The sequence below is a fragment of the Zonotrichia albicollis genome, chromosome 33 (assembly GCF_047830755.1).
Source record: "Zonotrichia albicollis isolate bZonAlb1 chromosome 33, bZonAlb1.hap1, whole genome shotgun sequence".
Classification (NCBI taxonomy): domain Eukaryota; kingdom Metazoa; phylum Chordata; class Aves; order Passeriformes; family Passerellidae; genus Zonotrichia; species Zonotrichia albicollis.
Window position 1 is genome coordinate 959,705 of NC_133851.1, and position 21,368 is coordinate 981,072.

The window sequence follows — 21,368 nt, forward strand, 5'->3', positions numbered from 1 at the left end:
TTCTAATTAGATCTGCGGGCAGGCTGAGGGGAGCCCTGGTGGCTGAATCCGTGCTCTGAGCACCCATTTTTAACAGGAGGATTCCACCACAGCCACTCACACCCCAACAGCCCTCACTAACCCACCCCTTGAAGCCTTTGTGTCTTGCAGTTATCACCTGGGGCTGTTCCCTCCTCACCCATCCCACAGCCCTCGGCTGGTTCCTGTCTCTCCCAGCAGGAATTAACACAACCCTCACGTGGCTTCCCCAAAAAACAGCACGGAAACGCTCCCAGTCCCCACGCTCCACTCCATTCCAAGGATGCAGCTGCATTCTCCCTGGACGGGGGCCAGCAGTGAGGAAGTTTCCTCTGCCCGCTCTCCTCCTCCCTGGCTCCTCTAGAAAAGGGGTTTGGGGTGTTTGGGGCCCCAACAGCTCACAAGACCCCCACATGAAATGTTCTCCATCCAGAGGAAGCAGCAGAGCCTCTTCCCTCGGGTTTCCTGTGCACTGGAAATGAAGGACTCCCAAGAACGTCCATGTGCTCACCTGCTCCTGCCTGAGACCTCCTCCCTCCCTGGCCAGCCCCGCTGCTGCCGGGGATTTACTGTCAATAAAAGCACTGCAGAGAGCCACTTCTCCTCTGGAAGAAGAGGAGGAGGAGGGGGGAACAACCACTCTGTAAATGTCCTTCTCCCTCATCCCAGCAGCACATCCTTCTGCCCTCGGGATGCTGATGGAGGGACAGCATCCAGCAGGCAGCTGCTGGGCAAGGAGCGATGCAGAACGGAGCAGGAAGGGAAAGGCAGAGCTGGTGCCAACTGGGAATGCTAATGCTGCTCCCCGGCCTCACAGCCACGTCCCCAAGCTCCAGCAGGGCTGTCCCTGAGCCTGGCAAGGGAGGGCACTGGCTCAGGAGGGTCCCTGGCCCTCAGCTCTGTTGCTCCCAGGTGCTCCCGAGCAGGTCCCGCTGCAAAACCCAGGGATCCTGCTGGGGCAGGGGAGAGGATGCTCCAAAAAGGATCAAACCAAGTGTGCCCAAGCCATGGGATTTTGGGGACAGGGTGTGTGTGCCTCACCCTGCTGTATCCCTGAGTGCCCACGCTCCCGTTTGTGGGGTTCAGGTGGGGACACCGTGCTGGGAAGGCACCTCTGGGCAGGGACACAGCCTGTGCCAACCCTGGGGTCTGCCTGTCCCTTTCCAACATCACACTCGCAAAGGACATTGAAGCATCCTTTTCCATTTGACTGCAGCCGCCTTACTGGGAGCAGTGGGCGGGCTCCTGCTGCAGCCTCCGCACCCAGAGCCGCTCGGGTGAGGAGGGCACCCCGCTCCCCGGGCACTCACGGGGGCAGCTGGAGGCAGTGGGAGATGTGCTGGCACTGGGGGGGAGCTGGGCAGCGCTGTGCAACCGCCCCGCTCTGCCCCGGGGAGGAGCAGAGCCCCCGGTGCCTCCTGCCCCGGAGCACCCCGGGCACAGCGGCAGAAGGACGGGGCTGGGACAGGGGCGGCGTGTCCTGAGCACAGCGAGGGCCCGGCAGGGTCAGTCCCTTCATGGTGACAAGCGTGACAGGGACCACGGGCAGCAGGGCAGGGCTGGACACTCGAGGACACGAGTGCCCCACGGCCAGGAAAGGGCTGGAAGGCACCGGCGCCCCCCAAAAGGAGCCAGCCCCGGGTGTCCCAGCACGGGTGAAGCCTGAAGGGCGGGGGAGGCCGCGGCAGGGCAGGGACGGGGCAGGGCTGCGGGATGGGGCCGGGGGGGTCCGGCGGAGCGGGGAGCGAGGAGCCGGAGCATCCCTGGAAGGCGCGGGGGATGGGAGCGGCACACGCACACGCACACACACATTACCCACATGCACACGGCAGCAGCACCAACAGCCCCTGCCAGCGCCTGCAATCGCTGGAGCGCCGCTCCTGCGCCTCTCCCTCCTCCTCCTCCTCCTCCTCCTCCTCCTCCTTCTCCTCCTCCTCCTCGCTGCCCACCGGCCTGCGGCACCCCTCACCCCTCCGCGGCCTCCGGCCCCACCAGCGCTCAGACAATGACTTCATGCGGATTATGCATCTGAAGAAATCACCAGCTCCCAGATAGCCACAGGGGGAGGTATCCATGTGTTTGGCAGGGAAGCAGCCTCCTGCTCGCCTTCCTTCTCCTCCTCTTATCTCCTCGCACACGGCAGCTGCCTCCTCTCCAGCGATGGTCGCCTGCGGTCCCCCCGCGCGGCGCTGAGCGAGGCCCCGGCGCATCCCCGCTCCCACGCTTGCACCAAGGTACCAACGAGGCTATTTTTATTCCCCCCCCCTTCTTTTCCGGTTCACCAGCCGCTGCCGGGCTCGGTGCCTCAGCACCCTCGGTGCCTGCACATCTCCCGCTCCCTCCCGTGTTCCCAGCCCCGGCTCCCTCGGCGCAGCGGCAGCACCACCAGCCCGGCTCCAGCCACGGCCGCCGGCCCTGATTCCAGGTTTGCATCCTTCATTCCTTCATCTGGTTGGCGATGCGACAGTGCCATTTGTGGGAGGTGGAGGGGGAGCGGGGCAGGTGGGAGGGGGAGATAAGGTGATGGGGGGGGTGGGCAGAGCACCCCGGTCCTGCCGTGGGATGGGGAGGGCAGGGAGGAGGTGGGAGGGGGGAAAATGCAAGAGGCTGCATCCAAATAAATGTATTTATGTATATGTATATATACATGCATGTCTCTGTGTGTGTATATATATATATATATACATGTAGGCTTGGGGGCAAGAGCAGGGCACAGCAAAGCATCTGCCCCTGGCGGGCGCTGCTGGGCACAGCCCTGCCATGGGCTGGGCACCCTCAGCACCCACGAGGCACCCACGGGCTCCCTTCTCGGCAGAGTGGCAACCCCGGGCTGCTGGCACTGACCATGATGGACCTGAAAGTGGACGAGGAGGAGGTGGACAGCGGGCAGCCGGTGAGCATCCAGGCCTTCGCCAGCAGCTCCACCCTGCACGGGCTCTCGCACATCTTCTCGTACGAGCGGCTGTCGCTGAAGCGCGTGGTCTGGGCGCTTTGCTTCCTGGGCTCGCTGGCGCTGCTCGCCCTGGTCTGCACCAACCGCATCCAGTACTACTTCCTGTACCCCCACGTCACCAAGCTGGACGAGGTGGCGGCCACCAGGCTCACCTTCCCCGCCGTCACCTTCTGCAACCTCAACGAGTTTCGCTTCAGCCGCGTCACCAAGAATGACCTGTACCACGCCGGCGAGCTCCTGGCCTTGCTCAATAACAGGTGGGTGCCAGTGGTGCCTTGAGGTGGCCCCAGGTGACATCTCAGTCAGTCTGGATGCAGCCAAGAGCCACCAGGTCCTGCTAATTCTCCTGGGCGTGTGGCTCCCACACTGGGCTGCCCCAGATGGCTCCAGTGCAGCACATGCAGCAGGGCCAGGGCCACCTCCTGGGTTCCTGTGGGGCTGATCCTGCACACCTGGCTCCAGTGCCATGTCTGGGTGCCATCCCATGCAGCGAGGCCAAGGGTGCCAGCAGGTGAAGCCACTGACCCACACCCCAGCCTGGTGCCATTCCTTGGGCTGTGGAAGCCCCTCACCTGTGGCTGTGGTGGCTCCTTGGTGCTGCCAAGCCGCTGTCAAGAGCCTGGTGCACTCCCTGCCCATGCCAATGCCAAGGGGCATCACTGCTGTCCCCACTCCTGCCCCAGGGAGGGGTTTTCAGGCATGACAGCAGAGCTGAGACCTAGAACATTCAGTCCCTGTCCCAGCAAGGCCACCACCTGACAATGATGCCACCAAAGGCACAGGGCAGGTGGCTGGGTGGCCTCAACCAGGGCTGGTGCTGCTGGACCAGCAGTGGGACAAGTGGGATGGGTTTGGAAGGTGGCCACTGCCCAGCTTATCCTTCTGCCATCTTCATGTGTTTCTGGGCCCCTTTGTGCTGTTGGATGCTCTGGAAATGCCCCGTGCAAGGTGGGGCTGTGCTGAGCCCATGCCAGGGTCACTCCTGGGAACCCCAAATGGCCTTTGCCAGTGGGAGCAGCCACCACAGCCAGGCCTGAGCCTCGCCCTGCTCTTTCCCCCAAGATACGAGATCCCAGACATCCAGACAGCCGATGAGAAGCAGCTGGAGATCCTGCAGGACAAGGCCAACTTCCGAAACTTCAAGCCCAAACCTTTCAACATGCTGGAGTTTTACGACCGGGCTGGCCACGACATCAGGGAGATGCTGCTGTCCTGCTTCTTCCGCGGGGAGCAGTGCACCCCCGAAGACTTCAAAGTGGTGAGTGACCCGTGGGCCCTGCCCAGTGCCACCTCTCCCCCATGCAAGGAGGGTTTTTGCCCACCTGTAGCTGCTCCTGCCTCCTCCCAGCTCGGAAGGGACCGGCAGCACCGTCACTGAGGGGATGCTGTTGGGGTTTGGAGGCCCAGGCTGTCCCCAGGAGCACGTGTGGCTCCGTACAGCTCCGTGGGCTGCTCCCACGTGGGCACAGCTCCCCGGGATCATTTGGGCTCTGCAAAGCAGGGTTGTGCCGGGCTGGAAGCTGCCATGGTGAGGAGGCTCCAGTGGAGAAGCAGGGAGAGCACGCATGGCAGAATCCCTTGGGAACACAGGTCCCGGTGGCTCCGTGCTGCGCCCTGCCATGGAGCCTGCTCTTGTGCTGTGGATCCAGCACACAATAAAGCCTTTATCCCTGCTCTGCCTGGCCCCATCCAGCTGGGGACGGAACAGTGCCAGCTATTCGGGGCTGCCTAATCAATTCGGCAGCCGCGGCCGCTGCTCCCGAGCAGCTCCGGCGTGGGGACTCCTTCGGGGTCCCCATCCTCGTCACCAGCCCAGGGGTGTCCCCCTCGTGTCCCACACTGAGCATGGCTGGGTGTGTGCAGAGCCCAGGTCCCAGTGCAGTTTGGGTGATTTTAATCATCGGCATTAAATTCCTGTCATGGGCTCTTTGCACGAGCAGGTGTCTGTTGTCAGCCATGAGGCGTTTATTTGTTAAATGGAGGCACGTTGCACCCGGAGGGGGCTGGATCCCCTCCAGCAGGGCCAGCTCTGTCCCGTGCCTGGTTCTGATGTTGGCTCCTGCCAGGGCACGGCCGCGTTTTCTGCGCCGAACCATCCTCAGGCACCTTCATCCCTGCTCCCTCCCTGCATCCCTTGGGTTCCAAATCCCTGTGTTCTGCATCCCCTTCAACCAGCAAAAGCCAAACAGGCTCGCAGCTGGTTTGTTATTCCTGCCTGGATTATTCCTTGCAAGCAGGTTGGGATGATTTAATGGATTTGATTAGAGGAAGCTGGCTCTCTGCTGCGTCTCTGTTGCTCCTTGGGGTCTGGCACGGGGAGGTCTGTGTGTGGTGGGGCTGGGATGGGCTCCTGGCACTCTCAGAAGCTTGTAGGGGATGGTCTCAGCAGCAAATTCCTGCTGCCTCGCTGCTCCCTGCACGGGCTGAGCTGGGCTCGGTGCTGCCCTGGGCCTGGTGGCTGATCTGGGGGTGCTGGGGACCAGAACCAGGCTTGCACCACCTGCCCTGGTCCTGGCATTGCTCATCCCCCTCCATGTCCCCCCCGAGCTGTGTGCAGGGTACAGTGACACCCCAGCTGAGCTGAGCAGGCTCAGACTCATCCCAAACTGCAGAGTGAGCCCTCTAAAAAGATCAGGGGGGGACAATTGGCCCACCCTAGCTCTGCCCTGGCTCCTCACAGCCCCTCCAGCACCGGGCAGTGTTTGGTGCCCAGCAGAGCTCCCCCTGCATCAGCCCAGGACAGGCACAAGGATGCACAGGGAGGTGCCTTGATCTCCTCCCCAAAATCCTGGCATGACCTCAAAGCCTGGAGAGGCAAGCACAGAGCTGAGGGGCAAGTCTTGAACCTGAGGGACATGGGGGAAGGTTTCCCCGTGCCCAGAGCCCCACACAGGGATGGGACAGACAGGGACAGACACATTTCCCTTTGCAGGAGGGGCTCGCCCTCGCTGTCGCCCCGTTTTGAGGCCACGCTCCCTGGCACCCTCATTAGCAGCACGGATCGATGTTTCACTCTTCCTGCTTCATTATTTATGAGCTGGAGCCCTCCCTCCCCTGCGGGAGCTCTCAGCCCCCCCTCGGCTCCTGCTCCTTCCTCCCCTCACCGCGAGGTTCCCCCGGGGCCCCGCACACCCACGGGGATGGCGCCTCACCCAGCAAGGGAGAGGCTCCCATCTCTGGGCTCTGAATCCAGGCAGAAAGGAGAATCGCTGAGGATGAGCTTCCTCTCCACGCCCCAGCATGGGAACTGTGGCTGCACCATCTCGGGAAGGTGCCCCGTGCTTGGGAAGCCCCTTTGGGGTGGTCGGTGCAGCCAGGGGGGCAGGAGTGGCTGTGCCCGGGGTGGCACAATGTGAATTTGCAGCTTTTCCTTCTCACACCCTGTGAACCCACCCCATCCCCGTCCTGCTCTGGGGCACGGTGGCTGAGCCCAGAGCCCTGGGCAGTGTGCATGGGACAGCCTGGATGAGCGGGAGAGGATTAAGACCTCTGGACCGTTTCCATGAGGCTCCAGGGCTGAGCTGGCACTGGGGAGAATTGAGTTTGACGTGGTGATCATGCCGCTGCCTTTTGCATTGGATTCTGCATCCTCTGCCCTGCAAACACCGGGTGCACAGAGCCAGAGCCAGGCAGGGAGCGGGGAGGGTCTGCAGCAGCCCCAGCAAACCCCAACCACACTCCTCCTCTGCTCCCTCCTCCCATCTCCAGGGCAGAGCAGGAGCTCCTGTGATGGAGCACAGATCCTGTTCCCCACTGCTGGGCCTGCCCACCCTCCTTCTGACCCCTCTGCACCCTGCTGAACCCCACTAGACCCCTCCAGATCCTGCTGCACCCTCAGACTCTGCGACACCCCGGTGTGTGCACCCCCAAAACCCCTCTGCACCCCTGGGCTCCCTGCTCAGCCCACCTCGCTCCAGCTGGGGGTGTTGGAGCTCTGCTCCTGCCACCCCAGGAGCATGGTGGCTTCTCCCCCTGGAAAAAAAAACCCTTGTGTGGGTCAAACGTGCCCTGTCGGTGGGCACTGGGGTGTGGGATCTCAGAGGGGCGGGCACAGCAGGGCACGCTCAGGGGTGTCCTGTAGCCCCCATGGGATCTCAGTGGGGTGGGCACAGCAGGGCACTGGGCTGTCCTGCAGCCCCTATAGGATCTCAGAGGGGTGGGCACAGCAGGGCACTGGGGTGTGGGATCTCAGAGAGGTGGGCACAGCAGGGCACTGGGCTGTCCTGCAGCCCCTATAGGATCTCAGAGGGGTGGGCACAGCAGGGCACTGGGGTGTGGGATCTCAGAGAGGTGGGCACAGCAGGGCACTGGGCTGTCCTGCAGCCCCTATAGGATCTCAGAGGGGTGGGCACAGCAGGGCACTGGGGTGTGGGATCTCAGAGAGGTGGGCACAGCAGGGCACTGGGCTGTCCTGCAGCCCCTATAGGATCTCAGAGGGGTGGGCACGGTAGGGCACATTCAGGGCTGTCCTGCAGCCCCTATAGGATCTCAGTGGGATGGGCAAAGCAGGGCACTGGGCTGTCCTGCAGCCCCCGTTGGATCTCACAGGGGTGGGCACAGGGGGGCACGCTCAGGGGTGTCCTGCAGCCCCCATGGGATCTCAGTGGGGTGGGCACGGTAGGGCACATTCAGGGCTGCCCTGTAGCCCCCATGGGATCTCAGTGGGATGGGCACAGCAGGGCACTGGGCTGTCCTGCAGCCCCTGTGGGGTCTCAGAGGGCACTGGGCACAGCAGGGCACTGCGGTGTGGGGTCTCAGAGGGCACTGGGCACAGCGGGGCACTGCGGTGTGGGGTCTCAGAGGGGTGGGCACAGCAGGGCACTGCGGTGTGGGGTCTCAGAGGGGTGGGCACAGCAGGGCACGCTCAGGGGTGTCCTGCAGCCCCTGTGGGGTCTCAGAGGGCACTGGGCACAGCAGGGCACTGCGGTGTGGGGTCTCAGAGGGGTGGGCACAGCAGGGCACTGCGGTGTGGGGTCTCAGAGGGCACTGGGCACAGCAGGGCATTGGGGTGTGGGGTCTCAGAGGGCACTGGGCACAGCAGGGCACTGCGGTGTGGGGTCTCAGAGAGGTGGGCACAGCAGGGCACGCTCAGGGGTGCCCAGCCGGGGGTGCTGCTGCTCCCCTGCTCCCCCGCGGGATCCAGGCCCCAGCCCCTTCCCCAAGCGCAGCCCCGGCCCCCCGTGGCCCCCCACGGCAGTCACAAGGCCGGAGCCCCGCGGCGAGCGGAGCTCCCCCGCCGTGCAGCGTTAGTGGATAATCACGGAGCCGGAGTGAGAAGCATCTCCAACACAGCTGGAGAGACCGGGCGCGGGAATTACTGATACCCAGACATTTCCTGGAGCTTTTGACAGTTAATAAACAAACCGCATGGGTCCATCTGGCTCTGGAAAAACAACTTGGGGACAGCGTGTGGGCACCAGGCACGGCCACCGGCCCCAGACCTGCTTTGGGGCTGGTTCCCAGCAGCATCCCGAGCCCCAGCAGATCCCACCACGGTCCCCAGCGGAGCCGGTGCATTTACAAATTCTGTAAGACATTCGAGTGATTTATGCAAATCACTTTTTAAAGCGGCACACAGGCTCCTAAATTACTTATGAGCGTTGGAAACTGCTGGCACGGATCTGTTGTTTCTGGGCACTGATTCACCTCGGGCATCCCGGTGGTGTCCCCAGGGGCCCGGCCGAGCATCCTCACCTGGATCAGCGGCAAACTCCGCCCAAACCCTTCCCCACATGGGCCTCTCTCTGCGGCCGAGCAGCGGCAGGGTTTGACCCCCGAGGCTGCCCCGTTTTCCAGACGAATGGAGCAAAGCCAGCGGGACACGGGCGAGATAATCGGAGGTGACGGAGCAGAGGAGCCGCCACGCACGGGACCGCCGCCGTTTGCTGGTGGTGACTCGGCTCTCCCGGGAAGCGCAGCGGGTTGGGAGTGCCCCAGCTCTGCTCGGCAGCCCGGAGATTTTCCCGTATCACTGTATTTTGCTCAAAGCAAATCATCCGGAAAGCAGCCGTGAGCTGTTTCACCCTCGGGCAGGGAGCAGAGACACTCAGGCGTTGCTCCTCAGCTGCCTCCTTGTCCCAGCTTCACCCAAGCATTCCCAGACCTGCTCAGGCAGAACAGGGCAGCTCTGGGCTGTGGTTTTGCTCGCTCCACACTGGCACAAACGTGGATGGGAATCTCGTGGGAAGCTGCTCTTCACTCTCCCTCTGCAGCAGGACAGCGATATCACGGCCCCAGCGCTGTGGGACCAGCTCCACTGAGCCCACCACCACTGATCTTGGCCAAGATGGGGCAGAAGAGGATCAGGAACAAGAGGGATGAGGACACAGTGAGAGGCCACCACGTGCCTGCACCCCACGGCCACTTCATTAGAGCTGTGAATGGCGCATCCAGCACCTGAACCTCAGAGCTCTGGAAAACGGTGGGATTAGAGGAGAAGGACTTGTGGGATCAGGGTCAGGCTCAGTTGGTGTCATTTGGTCCCTGGCTCTGCCCAGCCCCAGCATCTCCCCCTGCACAGCAGCACCGTGCACACCCAGAGGGGTCACACGCCTCCAAAGCTCTGCACACACCCAGAGGGGTCACACTCACAGAAAGCACCTTGCACAAGTGGAGATGTCACACCCCAAAGCACTTTGCACACCCAGAAGTGTCACACACAGCTGGAGGCACCACACACACCCAGAGGTGTCGTGCCAAGAGCTCAGAGCATCTCAACTTCACCTCTGGCCAATCCTGTTCCTCTTGCAATGCCTTTGCACATAAAGCCTCATTAACAAATGAATTATTAATGATTATTAATAAGCTGTAATGGCATTTGTGGCTGCTGGAGGAGATGAGGAGGCTTTCAAGTGGTATCCAGCCGCAATGGAGGTGAGGATTTCACAGCTGAGGACAGGGCACGTGTGTCCCAAGGGATCCAGGGATGGAAGCACAGCCCTGGACAGCAGCAGCAGATGAGGGGTTCCAAGCTGTTCCTCTCAGCTTCCCTTTGGTGTTTTTCGCAGCCCCAGGCTGGGCAATAGCAAGGTGCTCTCTGAGGGATCCAAAGGACCTGCCCAGAACCTCCTGGTGCCGTTTTCCCCCTCTCCCTGATATCAACTGGGGAGAAGCCACACTAGAGGGGGCAGATCCCCTGAGCCTCTGGAGCCACAGATCTCCACAGGGAGACCAGGAAATTAACTGTCTCATGGCCTTTTTGCCTCAGTTTAATATCTCTGGCTGTTTAGAGCCACCTGTGTTTTATCGCCTGTGGAGCTTGGCCGGGGCTCCCAAGGCAACGCTGCAATTCCTGCTCCAGCCTGGGTTCAAGGAGCTCCTCACTGGCTCTTATTTATTTATACAGCTCTGACACTTGGATATTATAACCAATTATTTATTTTTGGAGGGGTTTTTTCTGTATGGAGTGTTTGGTGTGTTTGCATCCAGGCTCTCAGCCTAAGGACGGAGCTGGGGCAGGGTGTTCCCACCCACTCTGTGATTTATCAGGGAATTTAAACCTCTGCTCTCCTGGCAGGGACAGGGAGACCCTTCCAGAGGCACCACATGCCAGGGCTGTGTGACTGCTCTGCTTGGATTAGATTAGATTTGAAAAGCGTGATACGTGCGGAGCCGGAGCGAGCGAGCGCAGCAAGGAAACCAGACCGGAACACCGTGGGCTTTTCCCCCCTCCAATAAAACCGCCGGCTCGGATCTGCCTGCATGAACTGGCTGAGCGATTGTGAAGGATGTCGGAAAAAATCACAACCTGCTTACGGGACATCCACGATGGGCAGGAAACGCGGGAAACAGGGTCGGGAATAATCCCGGGAATTAGCGACACCTCGGCAGCATCTCCGCGTCCTGGCGCAGTCCTGGTGACCCCTGCACGGCACAGAGGGACACTGCCAGCGGGGAAACCACCGGGAAGCTCTCAGCGCTACAAACAGGTTCAGTTATAGGAGCGTAAACAGATCTTGGGGAGGAGGATGCGGCGGCTGCGGAGCCGTCACGGCGGATCACAGCCAAGGCTCCAGGGACACGCTGGACTGCCCACGGAGCTGCGGGGGGGTCCTGGCTGAGCCCCCCTAAACCCCGGGCCAGCGTGGCTGCAGGTGGCCTCAGTGCTCGGGGCAGCAGCGCCGGCACCCAGCAGGGCTGGCTGGGAAGAGCTTGCCCAGGAAAGCTTTGAAAGATTAATAGAGTTTAAATGGAAGCGTTTGGAGAGGAGATAAGGCTCATCTGATATGAAATCATATGGAACAACGGGATCCAGGGAGGCCCTGGCTCTATAATGAAGTCCACTTAGCACATTACTCACCATAATGTGCTTTTTATTAAAGTCCTGTGCTGCAGGTGCTGAGTCTGCAGCTGGGAACACGGGGCTGGAGTGGCACAGGCACCTGGAGTACCGGACGCCGCCACCAGAAGCAGCCGGGATGTGGCGTGGAAAAGGCACCTTCGGCTTCCCCTTTCCCATCCCGTTTGATCCAGGGATGCTCTGGCATCACCGGGGCCCGCGGCTGGGGCTGGTGGGCCTGCAGGGACGGGGTGGAGAGGAGGCGGAGGTGGGGAATAATACAGAGGAAAAACTCCTTTTTAATCATCAATTTTTCTGCATTAGAATGTGACATGCTAATCCACTGTGAAGCGTCTAATCTGGGGGATAAAGGGCCGGATAACACAAGCTGCGCCCGGCTTGGCTGGCGGAGCGAGCCGAGGCAAGGTGGCAGCATCTGATAAGGGGTGCAGGATTAGTCCCGGCACAGATCCCGCCTGCCCGGGCAATCCCACCTTGCTTGGCTGCCTCTGCTCTGTCTCTCGCCAGGGTCAGGGAGGGATGTGCAGCCCTGGAGCTGTCCCAGAGCAGCTCATCCCGCCCAGAGCGGCGGTGGCAGCGCTGCCGGTGCCTCCACCACCATCTTGGCAGCTCTGCGAGCTGCTGAGCACATCCCTGGGCCAAGACACTGTGGAAAACCTCATTTTTCTCCCTTTGGATTCGCACATCCAGGTGCGTGGTGGGAGCAGGACAACCCAGCCGTGGGGTCTCCGTCTGGCCCAAATGTCCACCCCCACGTGCTGCTTTGGCTGCCTCATCCCACCCCTCATCCCATCCCTTCCCGGCAGCCAGCTCCGAGCTGCGGGCACCCCCAGGGATGACGTGGGCAGCTCAGCCCCGGCTCAGCCGGTCGGTGGCAGGGACGGGCAGTGCCCGTCACAAAACCGAGCGGCTCCAGCTCCCGGGGCGCTTTCGGCGACATCCTCCCCGGGGCTCGGAGACCTGGGATAACAGAGCTTGCAATGTTGTTTTCTCCTCGCCTCCTCGGGGATTGGTTTATCTCTATGAATAACTGCATCCCGGCTTTGATCTCCTCTGCCATTAAAGCGTGACAGGCTGTGAAATGTGCTGTTGCTGCCGTCAAATCCCGCTCCCGCTTCCCCCCCGCCGCCTCCGTGCTCCCCCGCTCCGGGAAACCTCCTTTCCCGGGCCTTGAGGAGCCGCAGAGCAGCGAGCGGGGCCGAACCGCCCCGGGACAGCGGCCAAACACGGTGTTGGAGGCAGGAAAAACCCATCTCCTCCTCCTCCTCCTCGCATCCCACAGCTGTCCCTGGGGCGAGGAGGGCACGGAGCATCCCCGGCCCCAGCGCCGGCTCGGGTGTGGCGGCATCACCCCAGCACCCGCCACGGGGGCTGATGTCACGGCTAATTATAGCATCCCCCGTCCCTCACCCCCGCCAAAGCTTTACCTGAGAGAGGGCAAAAATAACTCCCGGCGAGGGAGGAGCTGGAACGAGCCCAAGGACTCCTCCAGCATCTCCAAAACTCGCACAAACCAGGACGGCACCCCCCTGCCGCACCTTGTCCCCAATCTGGGGGTCAGGACGCGCTCCCCTTGGCTGCTGCCGCCGTGCTCCAGGCTGCGGCTGTCCCCGGTCACCTTCACCCGGCTCGGGTGTCGGCGCTGGGACAGGTGGCGGTAACCGGAGCCGGGCCCTGCTGCTGCCATCCAGCCCCGGCGCACCCCGCGAGCTGTTTAAGCCGAGCGAAGCAGGTTAATGGCCCCAGTCGATGATGGAATGTTTTCATTACAGCATCTTTCTCTCTCTCTCTCTCTCTCCCTGCTGCAATCGCTCCCAAGAAGACACATTAAAGCTCCCCGCGCCGAGGGAGCGGATCCGCCCCTGGGGCTGCCTGCTGGCCCCGGGCAGCACGGCTCACCTGTCCGAGCCCTTTGGGGCTGAACAACCCCCTCAACCCGCAATTCCTTAATTCTGATTCCCTTCTTGTCCCACCCCAACAGCCAAGGCACAGGAACCCAGTGCCAGAGCTGGGAGCAGCAGAAATCCCAGCCCAACCCCAGAAACAGCTCCTACCTGTCCCGAGCATCCTCCGTGCCAGCCTGTGTGGGATCAGCCCACTGTGGTCCCACCCTGCTCCCACAGGGCTGGACCAGCCCAGCTCTTCCAAACCCCTGCCAGGAGCAGCCCTGATGGTGTCACAGCCCTGTCCTGTGGCTGCAGCTCATCCCCACCACAGACACGGGGCACCTATGACCTGGCCCTCATGTCCTGGTGGCTCCCAGCCACCCAGCTCACCTTCCTGACTCTCTTTTCTAGGCAGAGTTTTCATCTCACATTCTCTGGGATGCTCCCAAAAGGTGTAACCTTGATCTTGGCCTGATGAAATTTCATCCTGTGGCTCTGGCGCTCGTCCCCAAGGTCATCCATTCTTTCTCCCAGGTCCCCAAGTGGCATCTGCCAGTGTCCCTCTTACAGAAGGGCCCTATTGAAGGGAATATTGAGCTTGGGGAGCCCCAGGATGGGACACCCCAGTGTCACATCATGGATCACTGCCCCTGGCAGGGATCCTCAGTGCCTGTTCCACCAGCATCACCTGCCCAGCAATCTCAGATAACTGTGCTGGTATCAGGTCAGATTTTTACTGAGTTCCTGACTGATTTGTTCTGCCAATTTGTGGTGCCCATGTGTGCCAGGATGTGCTCAGGCACCAGGGACCCCACAAGGTGCACAGGGAAGGAATCAGAGCAGCTGAACTGAGGGCTTGGGGTGAGCTTCTCCCAGCCAGGCACCAGCCCACAGCTCCCATCCAGCCCCTGCACATCCAAGTGCTGCTGCCGGATTTAGATTCTCCCCCGGTGCCGGGATGGGGCTGGAGATTGCTCTGTGGTCTCTGGATGCTTTTATCAAGTGCTGAGTACAGGAAAACAGCAAACCACGAGAAGGGGCTGCGCTGCTGCAGAGAGGAGACGCCCGTGCTCCCACAGCTCCATCCCAGCTTCCTGCACCAGAGCTGCTCCCTGGGACCCTGAGCCCGGCTGGTTCAGCAGCACAAGGCCTGGAGCCATTCCTTGAAGGAAGAGAGGGCTCCTGTGCCCCACTGGAATCCAAAACATGAGGTGACGTGCCCAGCACTGACTGAGCTCTGCAGAAGGAATTGTTGCCTGGACAGCACCCAAATCCTGCCAAGACCAGCCCTGCTCAGAGGAGGACAGACCTCACTGCACTGGGAATGTTGGATTTGCCGGATTCTCACGTGCACACGCCGGTGCCCTGCGGCACAGGGGGATGAGCCTGCAGGGATGGGCACTGCCAGGGCAGGAGGAGCATCGTGGGAGCCTGAGGACACCACAGCATCCTTCCCCCCACCTGGAGCACCACTGAACCAGGACAGCGTCACGGGCATTTTGGGAGAACCTCTGGCTCCAGCTGGCCTGGGGATGAGCGCAGAGAGCCTGGCATACGGCGGCTCTGGAGGCAGCCGGGGACCCAGCAGAGAGGGCTGGGCCTGGCTGGAGCAGCCGCTGGGGCTGCCAGCGCCAGACCACGCCAGGACGGAGGGCACGGCGTGGGGGCACAGCACTGGGTACCTGCCCACGCGGTGTGCCCCCAGCCCGGCAGCCCCTGGGGGCTCCCACGGCGCCTCTGGAGGCGGTGATGTCTCTGCTCCGTCCCGGCAGCCGGAGCCGGCCGGTCCCAAGGGGCCCGGGGAGCCCGCGGAACCGCCCTTCGCTCCTCCTCCCCTCCTGCTCCTGATATACCCTCCTGGCTCCGAGCATCCCGAGCATCCCGAGCGTCCCTCTGCTCCTCTCCCTCACTCCCGCTCGCCTCACTCCTTTTCCCTTCTCTGTTTCTCCTCGCTGAACTTGCCCCTTCCCCCTCCCCTGATCTCCCCAGCCCCTCTCTGCTGAGGATCTGACTGAAGACCCCCAGGCTGGGGCAGGGCACAGGCCAGGACCCCCACACCAGAGCCAGGACCTCCACACCACAGCTGGGACCCCCAGGCTGGGCAATGCCTCTCCAGATATTCTGCACCATCTCCTTCTCCAGGGAGGAAGCACCAGAAGATGCTGCAGCCACTGAGAAGGAAGAAGATGAAGCAGACGAGTTCCTATATGGGCAGGAGGAGGATGAAGAGGATGAGGAGGACGCAGGGCCAACCACGGACTTCGTGGCCTTTGCCAGCAGCTGCACCCTGCACGGGCTGAGCCACATCTTCGTGGAGGGCAGCCTGGGCGCCCGGCAGGCGCTGTGGGCGCTGGCCTTCCTCCTCTCCCTCTCCGTCTTCCTCTACCAGGTGGCCGACCGCATCGCCTACTACCTGGAGTACCACCGCGTCACGCTGCTCAGCGAGGAGGAGAGCCCCGAGATGACCTTCCCCGCCGTCACCTTCTGCAACATCAACCGTGTGCGGCTCTCGCAGCTCAGCCACGAGGACCTGCTCTACCTGGCCCCTCTGGTGGACTACGAGCCCGGCATGGAGCTGGGCTTCACCCCCGCCCAGCCGGGCCCCTGGGAGGAGGACGAGCCCCTAAATTTGTACGGGTTTTTTAACCGCACTTGCCACCAGCTGGAGGACATGCTGCTGAGCTGCAGCTACCGCGGCCAGCGCTGTGGCCCCGGGGACTTTGCGCCGGTGAGTAGCCCCAGGGTGGCCCGGCACGGGGAGAAGCTCCGGAGCTGGTCGGTGTTGGATCAGGCACGGCAGGTGATGCTGCCCTTGCAGGATGATATTTCAGCTCCATCTGCCAGAGCTGGGGATGGCACCGGCGGTGGAGCTGCTCTGGTGGGACGTGGAGCGTATCCCCGGGGCTGTGCTTGCTGAGGAGGTGCCTGGCACCTCTGTCCTGGTGCCATCAGGGCTTGTGGGGCACCGTGTGGTGGGAGCCCACTGCCCTCACATGCCCCTTGCCCAGGCTGGCAGCAGCTCTGTGGTTTTGGGGCCATGCTGGCTGCCGGAGGCGAGAGCTGGAATGGCCGAGGAGGGATGGGGGGGTCCAGGATCCCGTCCAGCCCTGTCCTCTGCAGGGATGGAGGAGGGCTTGGAGGAGGCGCCAGTGCAGGCATCAGGCTGAGTGCCACCACCCTGGGGAGCCACAGCTGCCGTGGGCTCTCTGGGGCTGTAAATCTGCACTGTCTCCTCTGAGTCCATCCCTGTGGGAACATCTCCTCCTCCACCAGGGCCAGGATGGGCAGTTCCAGCACTGAGAGATCCTGTGGGTCAGGAGCCCGGTCGGACCATGCCCAGGCTGGGATGGCTGAGTTGTGGGGCTGGGGACGCTCTCCTGGCTCCGTTCTGAGGCTGCACACAGAGGGACCTCAGCCTCAGCCCTGTGTCCTCTCCTGCAGGTCTTCACCCGCTATGGGAAGTGCTACACCTTCAATGCGGGGCAGGACGGGAAGCCTCGGCTCATCACCATGAAGGGGGGCACTGGAAACGGCCTGGAGATCATGCTGGACATCCAGCAGGACGAGTACCTGCCAGTGTGGGGGGAAACAGGTAACCCAGTGCCCCAGCGGGCCCATTCAGCCACAGCAGCTCCTGGGGTGCTGCCCAGCCCCTTCCCACCTCCCCAGAGCACAGATCCACACCCCTGAGGCTCCCTTCTCTTCCCTCCTTCCATTTCTCATCACTTCTGCTCTTTTCTTTCCCTTTCCTCCTTGTCTTTGCTCTTTGCCATGGCAACTCCCCATCGTTTAGACACGCAGCCATCACTTGTTTATAAATAGAGTCAAATACTTTCCCTGCCACACTCCTGGGTGTGGAGCAGGGGGGTCGGGGTGGAGGGGGCAAGGACATGGTGCAGCAAACAGATGGACAGATGGATGGACACATGGATGAATGACTTGGCCCAGGGGAAGCATGGGAGGCAGGAGTTGTGGTCCCTCTCTCAGCAGGCTCAGCACAGCCCCTCAGAGCAGGGCCAGTGCTGTGCTCACCCCACCTCTCTCTGCCACAGATGAGACCTCGTTCGAAGCCGGGATCAAGGTGCAGATCCACAGCCAGGACGAGCCCCCTCTGATCGACCAGCTGGGCTTCGGGGTGGCTCCCGGCTTCCAGACCTTTGTGTCCTGCCAGGAGCAGCGGGTAGGAACTGGGAAGGAGTGGAATGTCCCCTCCCACCCTGCGCTGTGGGAGCAGAGCCTCCTCGCTGTGCCCCTGTCCCCACGCTGGATGGAGGGGAGGGTCCCATCCTGGGGACCACTGCCATGAGGGTCTGTCCCTGAACTGCAGGGGCTTCTTCCTCACTGCTGGCTTCTCTCCCCTTCCAGCTCATCTACCTGCCCCCTCCCTGGGGCGACTGCAAGGCCGTGGCGGGCGACTCGGAGTTCTACGACACCTACAGCATCACGGCGTGCCGCATCGACTGCGAGACGCGCTACCTGGTGGAGAACTGCAACTGCCGCATGGTGCACATGCCAGGTGAGCCCCGTGCCCGGCCCGGCCCGGCCCTGCCCTCTGCCGTGCCCCCACCTGGAACACCTGCTCTGTGTCTCCCCAGGCGATGCCCCTTACTGCACCCCGGAGCAGTACAAGGAGTGCGCGGATCCGGCCTTAGGTGAGGCTGCCCGGCCCCGGGGGTGGGACGGAGCTGCGCCCTCGGGTTCCTCCATCTCGCCATCCCCCTCTCTCCCTGCACAGATTTCCTGGTGGAGAAGGACAATGAGTACTGCATCTGTGAGATGCCCTGCAACATGACGCGCTACGGCAAAGAGCTCTCCATGGTCAAGATCCCCAGCAAGGCCTCGGCCAAGTACCTGGCCAAGAAGTACAACAAGTCAGAGCAGTACATCGGGTAAGGCACCACGGCCACGGTGGTGGGGCAGGGTCTGGTCCCTCCATCCCAAACCTCAGCCTGATGCCCCTTCTGTCCTGCACAGGGAGAACATCCTGGTGCTGGATATCTTCTTTGAAGCCCTCAACTACGAGACGATTGAGCAGAAGAAGGCGTACGAGGTGGCGGGTTTGCTGGGTGAGTGTTGGTGGCTCTGGGGAGCCCTGTGACAGTGCCCAGCCAGAGTCCCCCAGCGAGGTGGCCTCGTGCTGGCCCTGTCACCATGGCCCGTTCCCAAGGCACCGGGATGTGCCGAGAGCACAGATGCGGAGCTGGGCATGCCAGTGCCATGATCGGGCACCAGTCACAGAGGTGACAAGTTCTGCCCTTTCTCTGCTCCCTCTGCCACCCTACTCTGGACTCAGGCCACCCTGATGGTTTCCCTCTCCTCTGCAGGTGACATTGGAGGGCAGATGGGGCTGTTCATTGGGGCCAGCATCCTCACAGTGCTGGAGCTCTTTGACTACGCCTATGAGGTGAGTGTCTCCTCCATCCCAAGGCTGTGCCCGTGTGGGATGAGGGGAATGACCACCCCTGAGCCCCCCGGGGCTGACACGTGGCTCTGGCAGGTGATAAAGCACCGGCTGTGCCGGCGGGGCAAGTGCCGCAAGAACCACAAGAGGAACAACACAGACAAGGGCGTCGCGCTGAGCATGGACGACGTGAAGCGCCACGTGAGTGCGGGGCACAGCACGGTCCCCCACTGCCTGTCCCCTCTGCTTGTCCCCTCTGCCTGTCCATGTCTGCTTGTCCCCTCTGCCTGTCCCCTCTGTCTGTCCCCTCCCGTCTGTCCCCTCTGCCTGTCCCCTCCTGCCTGTCCTCTCTGCCTGTCCATGTCTGCTTGTCCTCTCTGCCTGTCCCCTCTGCCTGTCCCCTCCTATCTGTCCCCTCTGCCTGTCCCCTCCTGCAGCTCAGGGCATGGGGAGTCACCGTTTTGGGGAGCCCCTGGGAAAGGAGCAGAGGGCCCAAGCAGAGATGCTGTGGGGGGATGGCACTGGGTCTCTGCAAGGACCTGGATGAAAGCAGCGGCCCCAAAATCCCCTTTATCCTGCAGAATCCCTGTGAAAGCATACGGGGGCACCCAGCAGGCATGACGTACGCAGCCAACATCCTACCTCACCACCCGGCCCGGGGCACCTTTGAGGACTTCACCTGCTAACCGACGTCTGGATGTACAACCTGAGCTACCAAAGCCCTGCGAGAGCTGCCCTTCTCCCCGCCAGCGCCAGCGGAGAGACACATCTAGGGGCCCTTTGCTCCTCGGCACGGTGGGACACGGACAAGAGCGACGGCCTCGGATTTCGGGGTGGGCAGTGGGGTCGGGCAACGCCAGACCCTGGCACAGCTGCTCTGCGCCTGCCCTGCTCCTTCAGAGACTCCAGGATGCTCCAGCCCGGCCGTCCCGCGGGGCGGGAGCGACACGCACAGTGGGCCAGGGCACGGGCCTGCCCCGGCTCCCCCTTGGCTCCCCTCGGCCTTTTTAACTAAAACCCAGAAGCCAAGAAGAAGCAGCCGTCCGGCCGCAGTCTCCATCCACAGCCCTGTCCGTCTGTCCTCCGTCGTCTCCATGCTCATCCTACTCCAACGCCTTGGCCGCGCCTGCTGGGCCCCCTGTGCCTGCTGGGGGGCTCATTGGGGAGCCCCTGGCGTGCCTGGCACAGGGCAGCAGCCCGGGAATCCCTGGAGAGCCCCTCTGACCGCCGGGACCTCAGCCTGGGCACTCCTGGCACGAAGATGCGGCACCTCCACCTGTCCAGAACGTCTTCCTTGGCCCTGCCCTGGGACCAGCCCTGGGATCAGCCCCGGGATCAGCCCCGGGATCAGCCCTGGGATCAGCCCTGGGATCAGCCCCAGGAGCACCAGACGGGGCTCAGCTGGGAGGTGCCACCTGGGCTCTGGGGACACCGGGCACTGTCCCTCCCTGCCCGCCCCTCCTGGGCTCTCCAGCACTGCCCCATGGTCCCTCCCGTCCGCAGGGAACCCTGTGGCCCCAAACACAGCCGTCCTTGGGGAAAAGGGCACAAGGAAACTCCTGGTCCCACTTGTCCCCAGCTGGGGACACCCCCTTGGCACCACCGTGGCTGGGCAGGCACCGGAGCCCCAACTCCCCAGGGTTCAGAGGGGGCTCTGGGGCTCCAGCCCTGCTGAGCCCCAAAAGCTGCTGCCCCGGGGGGTTTGGGGTGTCTGTGGGTTCCCAGCACCTCTGCTGCCCCTCCCTGGCACAGCCCTGTCCTGGCTGGGGTCTGTGGCCACCTGTCAGAGCCCACCAGTCCCTCTGGGGTCCCCATCTGGCCCCCCAACCCGTCTCCCAGCCCCCAGGCCAGAGCCCTCCCCGGGCCCAAGTGCTACTTATCTTTAAGAGCTTTTGCAATAAGTCTTTTTAGTAATTTTTTTTTTCCTAAACTGCAGTTTTGTTTTTTATTCTTGTCATTTTTATTCTTATTATTTGCTTCCTGACCAAAATTAGGAACTGGGGGTCAGTCCTTTGTATCCAGCGATCACCCAAAGACGACGGGTCGGCCACATCCATAAATTTTCTTATGGATTTCTCCTAATGTTTCATCACGTTTCATTTATTTATTTTCTTTCTTTCTCTTTCCCATTCAAGCTTTTAAAGATGGGGCTGGGATTTGACCTTGAGGCTCACCTGTTGAAGAAAACGCTTTTTTGTTATGTCATCGGCATTTTATATTTCTTATATATAATATATATGACTATATATATATGTGTACATATATATATATATCTATATGCATCATGCCAGTGTAGATACCCATCCAGTAGCATTTAGGCCTTGTTCTTGTGCCATTTTTTTTTTTCTGTTACTGATCTCTGAATGCCTTCAAGTGTATAAAGTGTGGAATTCTCTCCGGTATCTGTACTATGTACACACATTTTCATAGGAAGCACAATAAGATGACAGATGCATTGTACATCAATACCTGCTACTCTTAACAACGATGATATAAAGAATGATATAAATGATATAACTCCCCCACGCCGAGCCTTTCTCTCTTGCTGAGCTGCTGGAAATGCTCCCATGAGGAGGCAGGTGGGGACGGCCTCGTCCTGGGATGGAGCTGAAAGGGAAGGGGGGGAAAAAAGGGAAAGGGAAAAGGAGGAAAAAGCTTTGGGCCAGATTTCAGAGCAGGGTGTACCCTGGGTCAGAGCTGAGGCTGAGCTGAGCTTCCCTTTCCTGGTGCCTCATCCAGCTCCAGCCTCACTGATTTCCCAAGGAATTCCTCCCAAGGGACACGGGGTTGGAGGAGGGAATGATTCCTGTT

At 61.7% G+C, this 21,368-nt stretch overlaps 1 protein-coding gene across 2 annotated transcripts; it reads left to right on the plus strand.

Annotated features, from left to right (window-relative positions):
- Positions 1 to 1,804: 1,804 nt before the first annotated feature.
- ASIC1 (acid sensing ion channel subunit 1) lies at positions 1,805 to 21,080 on the plus strand. 2 transcript variants are annotated; one of them, XM_074530764.1, is made up of 14 exons: positions 1,805 to 2,252; positions 2,373 to 2,443; positions 2,834 to 3,228; positions 4,034 to 4,229; positions 15,546 to 15,884; positions 16,598 to 16,748; positions 17,209 to 17,336; positions 17,522 to 17,672; positions 17,752 to 17,808; positions 17,892 to 18,045; positions 18,131 to 18,222; positions 18,481 to 18,560; positions 18,654 to 18,758; positions 19,139 to 21,080. In XM_074530764.1, exons 3-14 carry the CDS (start codon positions 2,864 to 2,866, stop codon positions 19,241 to 19,243), a joined length of 1,923 nt encoding a protein of 640 aa, XP_074386865.1. In that variant the 5' UTR covers positions 1,805 to 2,252; positions 2,373 to 2,443; positions 2,834 to 2,863; the 3' UTR covers positions 19,244 to 21,080. The 2 variants fall into 2 exon arrangements, with proteins under 2 accessions (XP_074386865.1, XP_074386866.1); XM_074530765.1 differs by lacking the exon at positions 15,546 to 15,884 and having other exon boundaries at positions 1,808 to 2,252; positions 19,139 to 21,079.
- Positions 21,081 to 21,368: the final 288 nt, after the last annotated feature.

What these genes read in the sequence shown, in the direction of transcription:
- ASIC1 (XM_074530764.1), top strand. Translation starts at nt 2,864, where the DNA reads ATGATGGACCTGAAAGTGGACGAGGAGGAGGTGGACAGCGGGCAGCCG. An exon ending in CCCCCGAAGACTTCAAAGTG is followed by an intron (nt 4,230 to 15,545) that starts GTGAGTGACCCG and finishes TTCCTCTACCAG; the next exon opens with GTGGCCGACCGCATCGCCTA. An exon ending in GTGCGCGGATCCGGCCTTAG is followed by an intron (nt 17,809 to 17,891) that starts GTGAGGCTGCCC and finishes CTCCCTGCACAG; the next exon opens with ATTTCCTGGTGGAGAAGGAC.